Genomic DNA, 23220 nt, shown 5'->3' on the forward strand with positions numbered 1-23220 from the left:
AAACACGAACAACGCCAAGAAAGAAGATAGATCATGCCATTGTCAAATACTGTTTTCAACTAATAGAACACAGCAAAATAGCCAAAAGGGGAATACAATCAAGTGATCCAACCCACCGGTTGTGGCTGCCGGCCTCTCCCTCGCGTTGGTGGTGGTGGGGGAGGGTAATCATAATAGTAATCTTCATATCGGTAATAGTCGTCATAATATGGATCACTGTAGCCACCACGATAATCGCCATAACCATAATAGTCGTAATCGTAATCTAAAAATCAAAAGATAACTCAATTTTAGCCGGGAAAATTTAACTTCTAATAAAGGCATGCCGGGAAAAGAAAATACTATTGAACATATAAATACAAAAAAAAAAAAAAAAAAAAAAAACTATAAACTAAAGATATCTACATCTATTAATCCATTTATTCACAGTACACACGTTACACGCATTAAAAATCAATCACACCACTATATGCTAATAAGCCTTACTTACCTTCTACAACATGCACATATGTGCAAATACATTAAAGCCTAAGGCATATACTTCCCAAATTTAACATGCAAAATCAATTTCTTACATACTGATCAACAACGTACACGCACGCAGCCATACACATTCACACACGCACAATATCACATAGGTCTCGGGGGGAAAATGTGTAAAATAAAATCGGCATGCACATCATCTACACATAAGTAAATAAATAAATTTATGAATTAAAAAAAAAAAAAGTGATGCATAATAATACGATTGCAGCATGTGAAGTGCAACATGCAATGTTAGAAACCTACCACCCTGCTGAGTGGAGCACAGATCACATAATATAGTTGTCCAAAATCCACCTTTTAAACTGGGGTACGTAATTATATGGGTGAATATACTTATTTTCATATGTGAGGCAAAGAAATAATTCTGAACATTTTTCGTGCTATTCTTTTAGGTTCTAATACTAGTGCACAACGTATAGTCTTACAATCTGTTTCTAAAGAGTCATCTTTAAAGAACTTCCTAGATAAAAATAAAATAAAATCTTCATCCTCCAATTTGTTTCACATTACTGTCTCCTCATGACGCCATGAAAGTACTTGTATATTTAATAACACTATAAGAAAAATAATTGTGAATTTCGCGATAATATGGCACCTAAATACTACGACGAAAGCAGAAAGCACAGCACTCGCAGTAACTTAAAACTTTTGTAATAACAGTAAGTCAGATTTTTAATTATCACTACAGTTATACAATTGAACTTTAGTTTAAACGTATATGGGACTGATCTGTCCTTTGCCGGGCGATTTGTCTGTCACATTTTACACAGTAAAGTGGTTTTACTTTCAAAAACTGGACTAGTTAAGTAAATTTGAATACGGTCTTGTTGAAGGCGAACACAAACGTTCATTCAACTTTTGAATATAAATTTGTACTCACCAATTAACAGTTTTATTATTATTATTATTATTATATTGGATATAATTTCGGTATTTACTTACATCATCTTCAGTCCCGATAAAAGGTGCAGATTTTTTTCATTTTATCTTGCTTTCGTTTCAATTACGTGTCCCCCCTTGTATTGGATCAGTTCGTAAGTTTGTAGCATTTTCATTGTTAGCAACAGTGCGTTGCCAAAAGTCCTTGTTCATTATTCGCTGGTATTGATCTGTTTTATTCCTTCGTGTTGATAAAAACAGTGTATTCTAATTCTGCACGTATTTTGTATTCGCCAATTCTAGTAAGATGGAGAAACAAGTGAACAAACTTCAACATTTCCACTACATTCTGTTCTTCGAACTTAACCGATGATGAAATGCAGCATAAGCGGCGAAAACAATCTGTGCTGTATATAGAGCTAAATACCATTGCTGAAAAAGTTCGGTAAGGAAGTGATGTTCTGGCTTCGGGAAAAAATAGACTTCGACTTATTTGATGATCCACGGTCAAGATGACTATGAGACTGACAAAGATCGCTTAAATGAACTCTTAGGTCCTCTTCGTTCGTGGCCACTGAGTGGAAACACTGAGTTGCGCCACTGCTTGTGAAAAGACGAGCAACCGATAGCAGGTACCAAGATTTCTTGGTATTTTGTCCCCCCCCCCCCCCTTTTATTGCTCAAGTTATGAGTGGTGTTGCCAGGACACACAGAAATACATGGAACACACAGAAACACACATACAGCCGTTCATGGCTCGAGATTTCAGTGTCCATTCGGCGACTATCCGGTTCATATAGTTCGTAGAAGCATTTCCGCCGTCTCAAGTTATTCCAATTTGAGAAATGGCTGTTAATACTAAGCAAGCACTTCTTATTTTGCTGCTCAAAAAGAAGACACGTACAGGGAAAAAACGAATGTCCGTGCATCCTATGCTATCAACGAGATTGCAAACTGGCCTGTATTAATTTCTCTATATTCTTTTGTTAGACGCAAGTAATACTCTTCCACTTACCAATATTTTTGTTTATATATTTTTATTACTTACTCCGGTGCTTGTGGTCCCTAGTTCGATCCCACCTCGCGCCGTGTGGACTTTGTGGTGGACAAACCGTGCTCGTGGGTTTTCTCGAGGTTCACCCATTTCCTCCCACTTTCTTCATTCCACCATTTCATTCATTTCTCATCATCACCGTCTCCTTTAGCTTAACTGGCATAAACGTGGGACGTAAAACTTAAAAATTTCATTTCATTTTTCTTTTTTATTACTTCGAGTTCAACTTCATTTCAACATCTACGATACTAGGCTACATGGAACGTAGATCTACAAACGACAGTACCTGCCACCGGAAATCGAACGCAACTCCTGCAAGGGCAGCAAAGTTCTAAGCACTTAGTCACAAAGAATCCCATCAATATATATTTGGTTTTGTCAACAACATATTTCCGTTCTTTACTTCTATTATTATTATTATTATTAATAATAAATAATAATAATAATAATAATAATAATAATAATAATAAAAAGTCAAACAGTCTCCAAATAATAATTGATTTAGCCAGTCTATTGGCGTTAATCATTGGTCGTCGAAGCTAAATAGAATTTTAACGTTCTACTTGAGTAGACAGTAACGAAGAGGCGGGTAATTATGGTGTACTGCACTTCCCTCGCAACCCTCTGTGCACGTGCTCCTCAAAACCTTGTCACAATATAAATCTAGATAAAGTTCAACAATCCAACAAGGGCGCCCATGTTGTGGTTTACAACGGGGACAGTATAAGCGACGTTTCAAAAATAGTTTCAAAAATTGCTGTAACTAATGTAAAAATTCTATTGGATTTTCGATATTCTGAAGTACAATTTCCTCTAGGAGGGTGATCGCCCCACCTTGCCCCTCCTGATGGGCGCCCTTGCAATTCGATTATTTTATTCACTTTAATGAAATTCTTAGTGTTGGAATATTCAAACTATTACCGGCGAAAATTCAAAACTATTTCATTATTGCGCCAACGCATGTTGTAAAACTCATCATTCTCTGTAACTATTTCAAACAAGATCGTAAATTTATAGTAATTAAAGTTTTTCTTCACAACATATGTAAAATGAAAATTCATTAAAATTTATACTAAAACGAAATAAAGGTATGCATAAAAATTTCCCCCATCGGGGAGGGACAGTAAACCCGCGACTAGGGCAGGCACGGAAAGATCAAGTGTGCATCGAGATACACTGGCAACCTTGTGCGGTGACCGTCACTGCAGTGTCCTCGTACGAAGGCTACAATTTAAAGCAATGCTTTTCCTCGAGTGACGGACACAGAGTTGCTCGAGACAGTTGCGCGAGAGCGGTCGGTGGCGGCAACCGTTTTAGTGGAAGCAACTGCAGTTACCTCGTACGAAGGCAGCAATTTAAAGCAATGCTTCACAAGCAGTTGCTCCACCGAGTTGCGCCACTACAGTGGCTGAATATGAAGGCTCGGTTATGAGAATCCCTGTTAAACAGAAATTCGCTGGGACCACCCAACCATCTTTGGCATGGATTTCACATGTATTCAGTGACGAAAACAGGAAATCAGCGTTTGACCACATATGTGTCAATCACTCGTTCCCGGTTACCTGGGATTAGCACCAATCGCTTTTTGGGAATATATTACTGGTGACGAAGAGTCGTATCTATATGACAGTAGGACAGAATAACTGACGCCAACGAATAAAGCAACTCCTCGTGCAGCTGCGGATCCAGGATATGATCAAGGGAGGAGCTAAGGTACAATTTGCTGCTTTCTTCAGCGTAAAGAAAGTACGATTGAAGCTCATTTTACCCAGTATATAACTGAGCATCAAGGCAGAACTATAGCCCCATATAGCCCTCCCTTCGGATCCGCGCCTGTCCTTGTGCACAGAAAATTGCCCATCCACAAAGATCGTGTGTGTATGTTTTGAAACAAACAGGGAATCCTTTACCATGAAATGCTACAAAAAAGATTGCGGTTTCTGTGTATAATCAACATATGGCATGAACGTCAATTGTTACTGCATAAAATGCTTACCCACATACGGCCAATTTGACTAAACGAGTTATTAATGCGGTTATAAAATTTCACCACCCTACCTATTCCCATGGCCTTGCGCATACAATTTCCAGGACTTACGGAACGCCTAGTGCTGACTCGTGTTTACTCGTCACATAATAGTAGCACCTTAAGTTTCAAGTATAAGAAATTCGCCAAAAAATGTCCCCGCATAAAAGTCACATTCTAGTCTTTATGAATGAGACTTTCTTCGAAATTGCTTATCTTGCGCGAGTCCGGGCAACAACGACAAAGAGAAAACACTCAGTGGCAAAATAAAGCATCCATCTTCCGAACTTTTATTTAAGTTGATAATACAAAGTTGGTCTTTGAAAACATCTGACACCATGTCAAAGAGCTTCAAAAAGATCGGCCTATCCACCGCTTTAAACGAAAGTGAAGACTATGTACTGTGGAACAGTTACCCAGATTCGATCACATGCCGATAGGACAAAGTGAAACTTCGAATGAGAATGAATAGTGCCTTTTGCACTTATGGACAGCTCTGACACTTCTTGAGCATGTGTGATTCTTCTTCGTGGTGTTACGTAGTTGTTATTAATGTGTTTCCCGCTTATGTAAATTTATCGTTCTTTTGTGCCAATGCCTAGATTTTTTCGTCTTCCACGAATCGGTGAGTTACGAGTTAAATTTTCACAAGTTTTAATATTTTTTACCGTTAGTAGGCTACATTTTATTTTTTATGTTGGCACAATGCTATATGTGTCGAAATTCGAAAATGTTTTGATCGTAGCGATAAACTGAATGGCAGCTTTCCTCGCGTAACAGTTAGTTGGCTTTTCCTATTTTTTAAAAAAAATGGTACAAAAAGTGCGACTAATACGCGAGTACACGGTAGTTCTGAAGAAGGGGAAGAAGAACAAATAAAATAAAATAACATCAAAAGTATTATTTAATATTTCAACGCATCCATAATTTGTTGTATTACGTAAGGTATGCTAATATTCAATAAATAAACGAGATATGAATAATTTTAATATTCATAGTCAGGTTGCAATTTCGAAATTTATAATCGACAACGTGGTATCGCTATAAAGATGGTGCCGAGAACATGGACTGACGATGATTAGGAGTAGTAATATGGTACTTTCTCCTTATTTGCAACATGTAGGGTTTGCACATGGCAAATGTCTGTAAAGAGAAGTATGGTGCAGACTACCTATTTCCTGCCGTTAAACATGCAGCAGCTATAAAATGGAGTGGGTTGCAGTTTCTTGGTATTCCACTGATTGTATTATTCATATGAAAGGATCAATGCTAGCGATTACCAGGTGCATCCCATTGCGTCACATATACACACAGACGTGGTCCGAAAAACGTGAATTTCAACGCCTCCACTGACCCGCTCCATTTCTCGACAACAATATTGCCGAACATGCGGTCAGTTTTGGAGCAGTGAGTCGGGTGGATTTGATTTTCGTTTCTTTCAGCAGCGACGCTATGAGACGTAGACCTAAAGCTAAACGTGGGATCCGAACATGAGCCCCACCAGGAACGAACCTCTGTCTCCCATATGAAAGGTGTGAGTATGTTAACTGCTTAGCCACGAAAAAGCTCACCAGTTGAGTCGAGCATAAATCATTACCCAGAAGGGACAGAATTCCTTAACTTTTCCGTTTGCCAGAACTTTACTTTACCCTGATATGTAATTAGCCACACAGACTTCTCTGTGTTGAAGGAAAAACAAGACCAGGTCAAAATGATGATACATAACTAATCTTTTCTATTAAATTTATATATTATATATAAAACTTACCTAATAAAAATTCCTGCACAAAGCAAGAAATTAACAGTCTCTGAAACTTCATGAAAATATCTTCACATATGAAACGAAAAGTGAGATCTCATAGAAAAAGGGTGGTTGGTTGTATGTACATAAAACTGGCTGCGGTTCATTAACGACGTACTTTCAGATAAAATGGAAGAAAGAAATCTATTATTATTATTATTATGTAATTCATTTCACTTCTTCAAACGCTTTATTTCCTCACCCACACTGTGCGCATCTTGAATTTCGTACAGAATTTTTTTTCCTGTCTTCAATTTATTTTCGTTTTCCTTCTCTCACTCATTGATTTGTTGCTTCTGCAAAGTGAGAACTAGCATTTCGTGCATTTTAAATCATAGGTTTATGGGTAATTTCCCCAGTCACTAGAAGCTACTGAATCGTACGCGTGTTACTCAAGATTGTTGTTTTAAAATATGTTACACACTCCACATTGATTGAAAATCCCCTAACTTTGAATTTTCATGCGAAAACTAAAACTACTTCAACATCTCTTAAATCACTGTACGTTGAATATTCAAATTCTGTAGTCGAGTTTAATCAAAATGCTGACCAGTTTTACAATACTGACTCTCAACTATTTCATAATTTGGATTCATACACAACTCCTTGAACCGCCTCGCAACTCTAACCTGCCCTATTGTCATCTATCCAATTATTTTCAACTAGAAGGCATCTCCATTAGATCCTGCAGAAACATTAGGATCCAAATACGTTAAGAGCTCTAGTCAATATATAATTCAAGATGGCTTCTCCGAAAGTTTTCGACATTGCAATTTCGGCGAACATTCAAAATGTCTAAATCCGTTACTAGCTGACATTTCTTAAAAGTAACACGTGTAGCAAAATTCTGTCAGGATGAAAATTTTCATAATCTTTCACATCAATTTCATAATCTTTCACCATATATGAACTTGAATAAATAAAAGCTTCCTGTTTACTAACTTGCAGCCAATAAAGTATAGTAAAAAATGGACTAAGAGCAGCTTCAATTCGAAATTCATTAAAGAAAGGCTCTACTCCCGAAGAAAGTTATTTAAGAAATGTAGATTTAGGAATGATAATTTTATCTTATTTCAACATACAAGTGAAATACACATTCCAGTCCAGCAGTTTTTCTTGCATGAGTTGCATTTCTTTCCATTAGTTCGATAACTATATATATTCATTATTGGAACACTAATGTCGAAACAAAAATTAATAATTTACCCGTAAATAACTTTTAAAAAATCTCACCTACTTGAAACAGTACACTATAAATACTTTCGCTATTGCTTCACCAGATAAGGAACAGAAGAAATACCTAGGTAGACGAAAACAAAAAGCAAAGTATGAGGTATTCATGTTCTCTCCCTCCGTATCTGGTGAGAATTTGCCCACTATTACTTGTTCTCAGTGGGCAAGATGTTTACAATAAAGGTAGCGAAACATGCACCATGTCACTATCCCCTTCGTGCAATCTCAGTTATGATAAAGCAGAGAATGTTATGAGAAATATCATTTTCTCAGGTCAAATTTTATCGATTTAATCTTCGTGGTGGTGTTACTTAGTTTATTCAAATCCTTTGAATTTACGATCCGAATTTACCAGGATATGTATTGCATAATCTTGATTATATTGTATGGAAAGTTATTTTACGTAGTCTGTTTAGTAAAAGTTCATTTTTCAAATTTCAGTTCCTTTCTTTCTTTCTTTCTTCAGTTAAAACTGCGTGCGTTCGCGGTATCTTATTAGCTTTCAACACTGTTCCTTGTATCAATTGAAAGGTGCATGTTGGGACTAAACTCTGTCCCTCTTAGTAATACAAACGTAAATTCATGCTATTATTATTTTAGTCTCACATGTCCTTCCATTTACCAGTTCAATATGCATCTTTTCAGATGTCCAATAAAAAATAAAAATAGTTACTTGAAATATGAGTTTCATTTCACAGCGTGAAACTACGGCAGACTTTCGAGCTATGCGAACTCCATACTCCAACTTCAAGTAATACATCTACAGGGTGATTCTTTTAAAACTCAGGGATTTCATTTGGGTTTAGAATTTCTAAGTGAAGTCCGATTTGCATGCGGTTTGTGGCAAATGATCAATGAAGGATCGGAGATTTATGGGACTATATATCTACTGGTTTAAATTCATCCGGAGTAATATCGATCACGCCTCAAGAAAAACAGCAAATTCTTGGCAGTGTACCTTACAATTGGAAAGAGGTTTTGAATTTTTTAAGCGAAATTGCAGAATACAAATTAAGTGTTAGTAGTAACACCCATAAATCGCATGTGGATAGCTATAGCGGATATCTTGCCACAAACGACAGAGATTTCTTGGGCGAACTATGGAGTCAACAACTGACATCTTCCACAACAGCCGCCTGCGTGGTCCGATACGTCCCTGTATCACTCAGAAGCGATCCTGTTTCTTCCAATTTATTTACAGCGACATTATGTTCCTGTCTGGGGTAGAATGTGAAGCAAATTTGTTTCTGAATGCCCTTTGCATAGCAACAACATATTCCGTTCTCCAAAAGTTTTAGCGACAAACTCGTGTTGTTCCAAGGAATACACTATTCTCACTGTGCCCCAATCATACTCACACAGTAGCACAGAACAGTGCAGCACAATTCCCAATACAGCGGCCCAGTTTCCTGCTTCTTGACCTTAGTGAGGTTGTCATCTAACGAAAAAAACTCATCTCCACACCGCACCACACCTCGTTCCGTTCCAATACACTGGCAAAAATTTGCTATTTTTCTTGAGGCGTGATCGATATTAACTCGGATGAATTAATTCAGTAAACATAGTCCCATAAATCTCCCATCCTTCCTTGATCATTTCCCACAAACCGCATGAAAATCGGGCTTCACTTAGAAATTCTAGACCCAAATGAAATCCGTGAGTTTTAGAAGAATCACTCTGTATAATTATTGGTTGCAATAAACTAATAAGATCGAAGACAGAACCTATTCCTCACACTCTGAATCCATATCAAAAATACATTACTCAATATCACTTACTTTTTTTGTTCTATGGAGGTAAGTGCCGAAATCGAAAATGACTAATTTCAACCACTTCCGCTACGAATACTCACCGGACAAAAAATTAGTCACCCCTCAAGAATTCGTGAACAGCAGTAATTAATAGCGTGTAACACCACCTCTGGCTTTGATAACCGCCTGGATTCGGTTTGGAAGCGAGTCCACAAGGTTTTGCAGGTATGTTACATCCAGTTGAAGCTACTCGTTCAGGATTTGATCGCGCAAATCCGCCAAACTGCGTGGATGCCGATTCCGGCGTTTTACCCGCTGTTCCAACTTGTCCCACAAATTCTCGATGGGGTTCAAGTCTGGTGACTGCAGGCCAATCTAGATGGAAGAGGGTTCGGGAGTGTTCATCATACCACGCACAAATTGTTCCAGCCCAAAGAACTTTGCTTTTATCGTCTTGAAAAATAGGAGTCTCCACAGCATACTCATCATGAAGATGTTGACTGAAAGGCAACACATGCTCATCCAGAATGTTCAAATACACATGCTGGTTTATTGTAGTGGTGACCTCCGTAAGTGGGCCCAATTCATAAGAAAAACACCCCCAAAACATCACAGACCCACCTCCGGCTTGAACATGCCCTTGCACACATTCAGGATGAAATGCTTCATGTGGCCTTCGGTGCACTTGACGACGTGTCATTGGAATACAAGCAAAAACGTGATTCGTCAGACCACATTACCTTCCGCCAGTCAGCTACTGTCCACGTTTGGTGATTTCTGGCCCATTGAAGATGCGCAGCTTTATGTGCCTGTGTGAGCAATGGCCCCTTGCGAGGTGCCCAACTCCAAATGTTCAATGCATGCAGTTAACGTCCGATGTGGAACCGATTTTCATTCACAAGCCGAGAAACGCGTCTCCGGTCCCTTTCAGTCATGATCTTCCGACCACAATTCTGACGCCGTGCTTCGTGGCCACGTGTATGACACCACTGCTTGTACACGCGTTGAACAGTTCGCTGCGAAACACCAACAAATCCAGCAACTTCCCTCACCGTATGGCCATGGGCACGGCCAAACACGATTGCCCCTTTTTGCCACTCTGTTACATCGTTACTTTTACCCACTTTAACGGACACTGTCCACTTGGAACACACTTGTCTCACTGACTGAAGCTGCCTTATGTTTCCGTAGAGGCAGGGCGCGCACGATTGTGCACGTGACTCGACTGCTGCGCCATCTATACAGGTTTTACGATTCATCTCTCCTTCTGCACAAGGGTGACTAATTTTTTGTCCAGTGAGTGTAGTGTTAACATGGAAGATCGAATCTATTCCTCGCATAATGAATTAGGTTGCAAGAAACCGCATCTCGATCTCTCACCTTTTTTGCTCTCTAGAAATTAGTATTGAAACCGGAAGTTATAGTAAAGTTTAATCGCTTCCAGTTTTGGTAGTGTGTTCCACATAATCCTCGTTGGGGCGCTCAGTCGATTGCACAAAAACTACACTTTGATGTTTTAGTTTTTGTTCTGTGGAAATCAGTACTGAATCGGTAGTATGAATTTGAACAAACTTTGGTTTTAGTAGTGTTGCGGAAAATCCTGGTATATTGTCTTGAGATGCTGAATGTTCACAGTATACCGCTCCTCGCTATCTGCTATGGTGTTCGTTTTATGGCGATAAACGTTGAAACCGGAAATAGCTCATTTGAAGCACTTCTGGTTTGCATAGAGGATTAACCGAGATGAAATCTATCCATACGATGCTACACCGATTGCAAAAAACAGCTTTTCGATATTTCTAACAGTTTGCTCTGACACCTGTCAATAGGTAGACGGACAGACAAAGCTGCTCTGTAAGACTTGCGACAGTTATGCATAGCATAGGTTGGAAGTCTAATAAACAAAGAATTCCAGGCTTATTAGTCAAATTCCAAGCTTTACCCAGTCAGTCACACACTGATCTAACACTAGAAATATACCACTTAACAAGAAATCACTATATTTTAAATGTACTCTGGTATTAGTTCAGGGTTTAGAATGCTCAGATGCCTCATGAAAAGACGAAGTTGAGATATAAATATCCTAAAAATTCACTATTTATAGTCTTCAAATTTAATTATAATGAAACAATTCTCTCTCTCTCCAAATATAACAATATTCACCAGTAATTTGCATTTTAAGAAAATACATCCATTATATACATATCTTAATTTCAGACACTTGTAAGTCTTCATTCTAACGCATAAATAACCGTAATGCGACTAAAATAATGTAAATTCATATTTGTTTTTCATTCTCTTCAAGGAAACTGAAAATTCCAAATGACTCACCATAATCTCCTCTGCCCATAGCACCTCGCATACCACCCCCTCCTGTACCAGCTCCTCTGCCACGAGCTACGGGCATGGATCTTAACATGCTACCATAAATAGTGGGAAGTACTGTCTCTTGGCATTCACTACGGAAAAAGAATATTAGTGCTAAAACTACAATAGTTGTATACTAGACATATAGTTGTATAGTTAACAATGTCACATTATAATTTCAAAAATAAAATTCTGGGTTGTTCATCTTTTACATACAAGTCTTACAAAACGTAAGATCGAATTTAGGACTGCTATGTTGTAGAATCTACTACAGGAAAGCAAAATTGACACCTAAAATTTCTAAAAAGGCGGAAGTATTATTGATAATTTTTAAACTATCTTTTTCAATTAATTAAAAAAAAAAAAAAACTTTCACATCTCAACCCTAACTTGCCAAGAAAAAATGTATCCTAAGAAACAATCTTCAGCACTCACAAATAAAATTCCATACAAGAGGAAACATCACTAGATAAATATTATAAGAATAATAATTAATTAGTGCTAGTGCTTCCATCCGAATAATGTCTGCCGGCACCTATGCTATGGTGAGGCCATGTAAACCAGCTTTTTTTGGAAGTTACAAGAGTCACGATCATTAATGCAAGTTCTATTAATGGATCTGAACGCGAACTATGATTTAATACAAATGACTTGAACCAAAACCTAATCAAGGATTCCCGAGTAACGCATTGTTTACTTCCACTGTGTAACATTTCTCCAAGAAAGAAAAAAAAAAACTTTAGTCTGGACACCGAAACAGCTGATTAGTTATTTCCGCATACAGTTAGCAACTATGATATGTGTTAGTAGGTCAGGTTCAATGAACATCGTGTTTCGTTTGTTCATCAAGAGTTAAGCGTCAGAACAGAAGAAAAGGTAATACAAGTCGGATCTAAGAATACAATTGGAATATAGGAAATTGTAATAGTGTTTTGTTAAGTTAAATTGACATGGAAGTAGTAATTGTGAGTGATTGAAAATAATCCAAGATCCGCCTGTGAAGTGGTGTGAATTCAAAAGCCAGATGTGTAATCAATTATATAAATAATCATTGGAAGTGTGTGTTTGATGTGGCATATTCAACGGGACCGTAAGTATGTTCTAAATTCTAACCTTTTAATATGCGCCATTTTTGGACCGATTAATACTTCGATTCCGAGGGATATGTTCATCGGATCACACGTAACTATTGTTCTAATTATATTGAAATTAACAGTTAAATTAACTAAAACATTTTTGGAATTAAAACTAGAAAAATCTGCAATGTTATTTGGATAGGAGTAATTAATGGGCGTTGAAATGTGGAATTGTTCACACCGCTATCAACAAGAATTGAAAGGGGAAACTTCGATTTAAAGGATTGATTGTTATGTTAAGTGTTAAATATATTTGGTTATCACTATTATTACGTGTTACATATATTATGAATAAATTGTTAATCATTTTGAAATTTACTGAATATTTCTTGCTAACCAAATCATGGCCTTTAGTTCCGCATCAAAGGAAAGATTACATAAACCCTTTCGAGATTAGCAGTGTACCCGTTATGGCGCATTACTGCTACAAGTGTGTGCAGTCAGAGTCCGATTACTGCTTGGACATACGTTGAGTTGAATTTCAGTTTAGCGGCCCTTTCAGCACCGAGGTTATGTGAGACGTGGACCTACTGATTAACGTGGAATCCGAACCACATGAGCTCCCTGCTTGGACATACGTGTGTGCCTTGACAAATGCAAAACTAAAATTGGACGATAAGCTCCGTTCAAATTTACTTAGCCTTCTAAAATTGGGACTTACAAGGGTTACACACAATAAAACATGGTTTGTTGCCTTTATTTCATGACAGTTTGAAATACATACAAATGCTTTGGCTGAGAAACCTGAGCATTTAATGAAAGATCAATATAGTTTTCTATTTGCCTCGTTATTCTTTTCTGGTTAGATCCTGACAGTTTTGGAAACTATATCATTGGCTGTGTTTCTAAGCAACTTGAGAACCAAGTTTCAAGTTTCTACCACCCATTATGAATAAAATGTCTTCTTTGACGTCTTAGAAACACAACACAGAAATGGGCTTAAGTCACGCGTTTAACACAAACTGAATACACATCCAGCAAACAAGCTGGGGCACCCACATGATCACGAGGGAGAGCGTTGTTGAACAGGACCATACATAATGTGCAGGATCATACGTAACAATGTGTACTGAAGAATATGCAATTTTTAATCACTACTGTACGAATTCAAACTGGGACATTCTGCACAGCAAGCCGCAAAAAGCATTAACAATGCACTGATTTGTCACATTTAGTTCCGGTGGCATAGCATTACAAAATGAGCCCCGTTAAATATCCAACATTATGCCCTCAGGAACACTGTGGTAACGGATCACTGAAAAAGAGTTCCTGATACTGGAAACAAGTTATGAATAAACCATACAAATGTCATTTGGCGGCTACGCAAAATCGGTTATTAAAGTGAAAAAAAAGGGAACTCATGCGTGCTTCTGAGTTGGAGCCAGTCAGAAAGAATCGCTTTTTGGAAATGTGCAGTGTAAGAAATAACCATGGAACTTTCCTGCACTTGATTGTCATTTCAGATGAAAATTGGACCTGTTATGACAATCTTAACCTGTCAGAACATTAATTCGTTCGTGATCAATGTCTACGGCTTTTTTAAGTTTAACGTCCAACGATTATACACAGAGACTAGAGAAACTACGATGACAACAGTGGAAAGTTGTTTTTGCGTCAAACTTTCGCACTCAGTGTCTTCAATTAAGCCCATTTAGTGAAAGATAGCAATGAACCAGGAACCTCACGCGCCGGACATAGCGCTATACTGAGATACTGTGGCTTCTCTAGGACGGTTATCTTTCCATTCAAAAATTGTCACTGCGCGTATGACGGTCTATGATTGGAGTAATCCGTATCTTTCTCAGACGAGCCAAAATTAGCAATGCAGATTATAGTGCTCAATTCTATAAAATGCACCGCACATTTGTCCTCTGGCATCCACCAATTGTCAATACACGGTGTCCACATGAATAGCAGTGCACAAGGACGATGCAGTCACTACGTAAGTTGTAGTATGCAACCCTTCCCCACCAATCGTATTTCCCGATCTCTCGGGGCCGCGGTGGCTCAGTGGTAGAGCGTTCACTTCTGGTGCATGGGGTCCCTGGTTGATCCCAGCTCGCGCCAAGTGAACTTTGTGGTGGACAAACACCGTGTGCGTGGGTTTCCTCGGGGTTCTCGCACTTTCTTCATTCCACCATTTCATTCATTTCTCAGCACTACCATCTCCTTTAGCCTACCCGGCATACCGTGAGACGTAAAACTTAAAGATTTCATTTTTCCTCGATATCACTCCCACTGACTACCGCATCTTTCGACATCTTATTCGTTCGGAAGGAAAGACTTTCCCTGCTGATTAGGTGACGACGTGTTAAAGATCTTTTCACATCGCTGACTCGAATCATCTTTCTCCATAGAATCCAATTGTTGGCTGAATGGTTGTTGTAGACTGTGATTATATTGAATAACTTGTATTTTAATTACGCACTGAGATGGACATTTCACTCGCACCCATTTATATTCCCTCGCGCTCCCAAGCACACTGCGGGCGTATGAACCCTGTCTCCTATCGCCAATGGATCACTGACAAGTTATAACTCACTATAATACATAACACTTCTGTGAAACGATCACCGACTTCTCGTACGCTCGAAGTCACTTAACTGCACAGTAGGTGTTCGTTGGCACCGTCTTGGTACTACACTGGACAAAGGACTGTCACCATCTACAACGGATTCACACAGTAACTACACCGTGTTCCTCTGTTGTTCGGTAACCTTCAAACTACCGGCAGCGACGGCCTATACAGACTGCAATTAGTTTGCCTTCAGTGGCCGCTGTCGGGGACTTTCAAACTACGACAAGCTTGTCCTCTATAGACATACATTCTGTGGTGTGAATATCCTTCGTATCGAACGTTATGTGGTGTTCTTAAAGCTGTTAATACCTATCTACAACTTTACAAATTAATAGCATGAAGTTCAAACTTACCCGCCTCTTTGTACCATCATTTGCATCATCCGTCGTTCCCTTGCTCTCAATATTTCTTCTTTCTTTTTCTTGTCCGATGGTGGTTTCGCTAAAGATACTTCAATATTTGCACCTCCCATTTCTTTACCATTTAAGTCATTCATTGCCTATTAACAAATACACACGACGAGAAGTTATCAGCATTTCAGTCACATTTTTTTGACTATGCAAAATTAAAATGAATGTAGTACATTGTAGATATTTCTGTGCCATTCATTACACTGGCTTTTTTTCTTAAAAAACTATTACTATTACACCAGCAAAACATTAAGAGCTTAATATTTAATCTTTAATAAAGTACCTATTCGTCAAATGAAACTGTACTGACTCATTTCCTTTCAAGATATTAACAAAAGAACATGTACTGAGAGGTAAGCATTTTTGCTAGTAATTGTATGCTTGTAGATCGAAACTATTTGTTTGCTTGTTTCAGTATACAAAGACCTTTATCATTCCAGTATATTAGAAATTATTTCCTCTCCCTATTTGACCAGACCAAACTAAATAGGCTTCAGGGTATGCATTTCAAGACATTTTCTATTTGAAGTAGGAGTTTGTTTATCTGAGTGGTGCTACGTGCAGTTTGAAAAACGATGCGATATTTGGTTGATTACTTCTGTTAACATTAAGGATATTACTCTACAATTATTTCTTCAGCTGCTACTTATTCCACATTAATTTTGCTACTGGTGGCAGAAGAAAGATATCTCTATCACTTGAATGTCGGAATTATTAGTTTAGTAAGTCTGTTCCCTAATGAAATGTGGTTAACTCAACTATGAAACACTATACACTGAATATACGGCGGCTACCATCTTTATCAAAACTGAATAAAAATAGCCTAGTCAAGAAACAGAGCATTATATAAATTACACTTTTCAATACTGCACCAAAATTTTCATAGTTGCTGAATTGGTGAACAACTTACGACCTTCATCTAATTTAATGTCAATGGATATGGAATCTTATTTTCATATAAACAAAGAATAGTGTTTTATAGGTTGTCTTCCGTTTCAGAAGCTGAAGGCTTACCACACTAACAATTCCGGCTTCAAATGATAGGTATCCTTTCCTTCACACCAGAAGAAAAATAAAGTATCAGTACAGTCCGCAGCAAAAAAACCTCCAACATGAGCATGTAAGTTTATCGTGAAACGACGAAGTCTTTTGCTCCAAAATAAGTGTGCAGGGGAGGACGCCGAGGTTTCTTCTGGTGTGATTCGTGCCACTTAGACGTTATATTGATTAGGTGTAGTTTCACAATAAACTTACATGCTCACGTTGCAGGTTTTTTGCTGCAGATTGTACAAGAAATAATCTCAGAGTAATTAACATGTTCATAAATATTAACAAGAATAGTCAACGAAATATAAACAGCTTTCCTCAAACATCATGACGCACCATCAAGTAAATGAACTTTGCTTTAAATATACTTTGTTTGTCCTTCTTATTAACTAAATGTATTTTCTTATACACTCGCCATGAAATTATAACTGTACTTTATTAAAAAAAAAAAAAAAAAAAAAATCAGAAATAGTCTAGAAGTCGCAATGTTTTGAAATTTCAATAGAAAAAGGTTAATTATTACCATAGCTAAACAACTTTTTATTAAGAATAAAACGAAGATCATTTTCTACGAATCGTTACGGTAGCAACAAAGTTGCTGAACATGCCTGCTAGATAATTACATAAGAATGTTGTTTCATATCTACTTGCAAATGTTGTCTTTTTTGCAAATAAAGACTACAAATAAAATTTTCATAAATTAATAGGATAAAAGTGTACATACGCAAGATGATTACTTAACAAGAAAATTCACGAATTTTAACTACACTACCATATTGACGTATGTACTTAAATAAATCTCTCAAAGTATGCATTACTTTTAATGATCTAAGTTTTTCTTGATCACTATGCTATATATACTACACTATCTTTATTTTCTACATACCTAGTAAATTAAGTCTCGCGTAATCCTTTATTTTTCTTCCTTTGTCTGAAGCGAACTTAAGTGGATCAAATGACACACATTTCACCGTTGTGCCTTCAAAAAAACAGTGTGCAATTCACAATTTTATAGGATATAAAACAGGAATGCTTGTTTGTTAGGTAGCAGAAATAAAATCAGATATGTGTAGCTGCTGGGAGGTATTATTGTTACCATTTTAAAATAGAATCAGCCATGAGTTTTCGAAAACATTAGCGGAAATTAATAGGAGCAATTTGACAGCATCACAAAGCGGGTTTTATTACATAATTACGCCGAAATGAATATAACTCAAGGGTCTTTACACGTGTATGTTCTACATCAAACTGTTCCTATTAGCATTTCCAGCAAAAACTGCACATAGTTTTTTGAAGGCGCAGTGACGATTTGTACTTTAATGATTTCTTTAAATACATTTCCTAAGAAAATTCAACCATGTGGAAAGTACAAATTATAGCAGATACTGAAAATGTTTAGAAAAAAGAAAAATGCCAAAAAAGGAAGACCTGAAGAATGTGTATGATCCCTCTTGGATATTCGACGGCTAACTACATTACGAACCTTGAGTGCATGGTCCCGCTCTTCAAAATGGATGAAAGCGTAGTCTTTAATTTTCTTAACTCTTTCAACTTTTCCAAATGCTTCGAACGATTCCTTCAGCTTTTCTTCAGTGCAGTCTTGTGTAAGATTCCTAACATAGAGAACTTTAACCTACAATTAAAAAGTAATTAAATCTTTCCCAATAATATCTTTATCAGTCAAAGGATCTAATCAACCCTTAACATTAGTAAATAAATCAATCTGTAAAAAAAAAAAAAAAAAAAAAAATAAATTTACTAATATTTCCGGCAATCTGAAATTTTATAATACCCTTTTTAATATTATTTAAAAAAAACTACTAAGAAATCAGTTATAAATCATAATGAACTCTTAAAATCACGCTTTTTATTATCTCCTTTAATTATAAATCACCATACGAAAGATTAAAGCTATAAAGATGATTAGAACAACAAAGTCCATTTTTCCGTATTACAGAGCATCCACTTCTATGTAACAATACCATTTTTCAAAGTCATCACACCCTTATATTAAAGGGACATTAACACTCATCCCAGTTACATAATCGGGACGCCTTTGTGACGCATGCTATGTACAGTGGAGATCTCTTGTTAACCTAGTCAGCAGACAGCTTCTTCCTACCTGATTGCTAGTGTCGCCAACTCATACGTTAAAAAGTACAACTGTAGTTGCGTGATAGGCCTATTCCAATATCTACATTTCTTGTTATGATTACAGAAGGGACTATCACTCAAATTATTATACATCCGAAAGAAATGTCTTCTACAATATGAAATCACTGGTATTAACCTTTAGAATTTCACAAACTAGCAAACCTTTTTGATCTATATATGAATAATGGTTGACTGAACTCTCTTTCAGTTTAACGTCTCACAATTATGCCTTTCGGCTAAGGGAAACGGATGACTAAGGCAGGTGAATGATGATAGAATAATACTGTGGGAGGAAATTGGAGAAACCCGAGAAAATCCACGGACACGATGTTGTCCACTACAAACTTTCTTGGCCGGAGATCGAACCAGGAACCCTATGTACCAGACGAAATCGATCTACCACTGAGCCATCTCGCCGGCGTGTTAAGAAAAGGCTCCTGATAAAGAGTTGTGCTGCTGCTTCATGCCCCTTGCTCTCTGCACGATTATATATGAGTGTGTCAACTTGTTCGCGGTTTGAATAACGCACTATGAAATGAAATCTTTAAGTTTTACACGTCCCACGGTTATGCCGGTTAGGCTAAAGGAGACTGTGATGATGAGTAAAATGGTGGAATGAAGGAAGTGGGAGGAAACGGGAGAACCCCGAGAAATCCCACGAGCACGGTGTTTGTCCACCACAAAGTCCACACGGCGTGAGCTGGGATCGAACCAGGGACCCCAAGCACCGGAGGCGAACGCTCTACCACTGAGCCACCGCGCCCCCCGAATAACGCACTATGTTTAGTCGAGCACTGCCATTTGTCCTATTCAACACTCAGCACAATTAGCACACTCCAGTATTGTAGCGTCGCGAACACAAGCGCCACTTCTAGACTTTCTACATTACCATTGTGATGCGTACAACCCAGACTGCTTGGTACCCACAAACACGGAGGCGGATCCGTGACGGTTTGGGGTGCAATATCGCAGCGGGCCCTCTAATTGTTCTAGAGGGTCGTGTCATTGCCAAGGACTAACGGACCATTTACACCCTGTGGTTTGACATTCTTCCCGGATGGTGGTGCAGTGTTCCAGAAATGATAACTGCTCCATTCACACTGCTAGTCACTGAGTGGTTCGATCAGCATGACAGGTTGAACACTGCCATGGCACCTCACTCACTCGTCAGATCTCAACATTATTGAGATGGTATGGGGTTTGTTCGAGGATCGTATAAGGAAAGGCTGAAACTTTCTCTGCAAACGGTGCAGGCTCTCTATCAATAATTCAAGTCGTGCTGCTGCTGTACTGGCCACCAAAGGAGCATTAGCACCTTGTTAAATACAAAATTTGGCTTTCTACAAGGTGTTCCAGGTGTTATTTCATTATATGAAATAATAAAAATTTTAGAAATGTCTTATAACTCCTTATTTTGCGTTTGAGAAAGAATTATATTAACAAATAGGAGGTTTGGCTATGGGTAATTCCCTGTCATCGCTGCCTGTCAAAATAGTCATGAACCAATATGAAACCGAAATAGTAAGGAGAGAATCTTTAAATGTGGCAAATATGTAGGTATACCGATAATATCTAATTTCTCTATAGGTATTATTTGACTGAGTTTAGCATCCCTTTCAGCAGCGACGCTATACGAGACATGGATCTACAGTTTAACATGGAATCCAAACCACATAAACTCCCGTCGGAAATCGAACTCAGACACTAGAGACGAATACGCTAACCGCCTAGCCACGACAGAGCTCGTATTTCTCTATAGGAATGGTGTCTTGGAAATGCTATTAAACAAAATTCATGAAACATTAACACTAACAACGGAATTGACGATCAAAATAAAATCAATTTCTTATATCAGGAAAAAAATTCCACACAAATTTACAGGAAGTTTCTCAAATGTCTACATTAATGACAGTTACATTAATCAGTGCGCTCATTTAGGTTTAGTAAACGTTTGGATTTTTTTTTTTCTTTCTTATAGCATAAAAGTTATATCTCAAGAAAATGACATTCAGGGACAACTACGTAAGGTTTATGATTTAGGCACATAAAATGGGTACTAGGGATAAATATTAAAAAAATGGCAAATACAGGCATTAAAAATCTCTTAAAACAACAGTGACCGACATTGTAATAATGAATAATTTGATAGCCTTACCCATTTGGCCTGAACTTTTCTATCGAATGCAAAAAGTAGTGGAAAAAATAAATTCTACATTCACTAAAACCACCTTAAAATATTCAGAAACGTATTTAACCAATTATAAAAGTTAATTATTATTGAGACAACTAAATCCTTTCAGACATTTACTCGCTAACATGCCAATGTGAACATACGTAGGCATGACGAAAATATATTATTAATAATACCTGAGACTCACAGGAACAAGATCTAGTACTGCTACACTTATTAAAACATCTAATGGAAACTGAACAACCCAGAAACAAGGTAATACTACTTCACAAATTGAAAGAATTATGAACCGCGCTTTAATAGAACCACGAACCCAGAATTAAATCAGGATAGATATGTTTCAAATACAACATAAGATAACGGAATCTAATATAATTAGAGACCGGATGTTAGGCAAAATGCCTATTCTTTAATATTAAAGATATGATCAAAAATAAGGTTTTAAAGTTTATATGGGGGTTATAGTTTCGATTTAAGCCAATTTTATTTTGCCTATTTCGACCTTTACTGCCTAAATAATTGCTTTAGTGCCTAATGTTGCCTATTCTATGCACTTTCTTGAAATTAAGCCATCATTGGGAAAAAAGTAATTTATATAACATCAATAATACACACATATATGTGTGTATATTAGGTGTTTGTAAACACAAGCACGTGGTACGTTGCAATATATATACAGAGTGAACTTCAAAGATATGCTCATACTTCGGGAAGTGATTAGTGATATCAAAAGAACACAAAAAGTCCTCGTGTATTTTGTCTAATTCCGTATCGTGTACGAGTGACAGAGTGCTAACTTGGAATCGAAAATCGAATACTGACAATTGGAACGAAACCGAAAGATATGCGCATACTTCGAGAGGTGATTCGTGACATGAAAAGAAGACAAATAGTCTTCTTGAATGTCAGGAATCACCTCCCGAAGTATGTGTACGCCTTTATGTCTCGTTCCAATTGTCAGGATTTGATTTTGGATTCCAAGTTCGCCCCCTGTCACTCCTACACGACGTGGAATTCGATAACATACAAAAGGACTTTTTGTCTTCTTTTGATATCATGAATCACCTCCTGACGTATGTGCACATCTTTCAGGTTCTCCAAGTATATATGGAATGCATAACAAGCTTCGTTTTTATATCTACAATAAAAGAAGATATTAACAAAGAATGAGTTGATTTTGAGTTTATCGTCCCGTTCAGCAGCGAGGCTATGTGAGACGTGGACCTACTGATTAACGTGGAATCCGAACCACATGAGCTCCCGCCGGGAATCGAACCCGGGTCTCCCGCGCCAAAGGCGCGTACGCTAACCGCTTAGCCACGGAGAAGCTCATATTAACAAAGAAGTATGTTTCTATATTCATTGAACATTATCTATGACTTGAATCTATTTTTTTTAATTATATTGAGTATTTATCTTCATTATTTCGAGTTACATTTTAGTGCCTATTTTAATGCCTATTTCTTAAATTTTTAGTGCCTATTTGCCTGCCTATTTTCCAGGTTTTTAGTGCCTAAACATCCGGTCTCTATAAACCACAAACTCATCATTCTCCAGGATATAAAAATATTCCTCATTGACATAATTAGGAATTTCTTTAATTCACGAACAGAAATAGTTAGGATATATCATGTGTTAACCCTGCAACAAATGAGTGCGAAAAAATAGTGTTTAATACTCAAGATCATAATATGCTTTGGTGAACTAGGGATGTTTGAAACCAACAGGAGTGAAACCAGGTGGAATTTCATTTATTTGTTAAATTTTCGTCCACTGTCAAAATCAATATTTACAGATATTTTGGGCAAAAAATTACAGACGACGTACTAAGGTAAATATATGTTTTATTTACTTTATTATTACACATTTTAATATTAACTTACTGACTATGTCCCTGTATAAAAGCCCAGCAAAGAGACTCAACCTCGATAACCTAGATAAATATTTTCATGAACGAAAACAGATCTAAGTTCCAGTTATAGATCTGCTCGGAAAAAATCATCTTTCCGTAATTTCAACTTGTCCAAAAGCGCAATTATTATTTACT

At 37.4% G+C, this 23220-nt stretch overlaps 1 protein-coding gene across 1 annotated transcript in view; it reads right to left on the reverse strand.

Annotated features, from left to right (window-relative positions):
• Positions 1–23220, reverse strand: part of Syp (synaptotagmin binding cytoplasmic RNA interacting protein) — a gene marked incomplete in the record, with an annotated part of 142266 nt that overhangs the window by 49818 nt on the left and 69228 nt on the right. Inside the window, 4 exon segments of the mRNA XM_081728978.1 lie at positions 117–265; positions 11622–11749; positions 15725–15870; positions 18312–18461. Of these exon segments, the coding sequence (XP_081585104.1) occupies positions 117–265; positions 11622–11749; positions 15725–15870; positions 18312–18461 (573 nt within the window).

This window comes from Thermobia domestica, chromosome 10 (assembly GCF_964235325.1).
Source record: "Thermobia domestica chromosome 10, izTheDome1.hap1.1, whole genome shotgun sequence".
In the NCBI taxonomy this organism is placed as follows: domain Eukaryota; kingdom Metazoa; phylum Arthropoda; class Insecta; order Zygentoma; family Lepismatidae; genus Thermobia; species Thermobia domestica.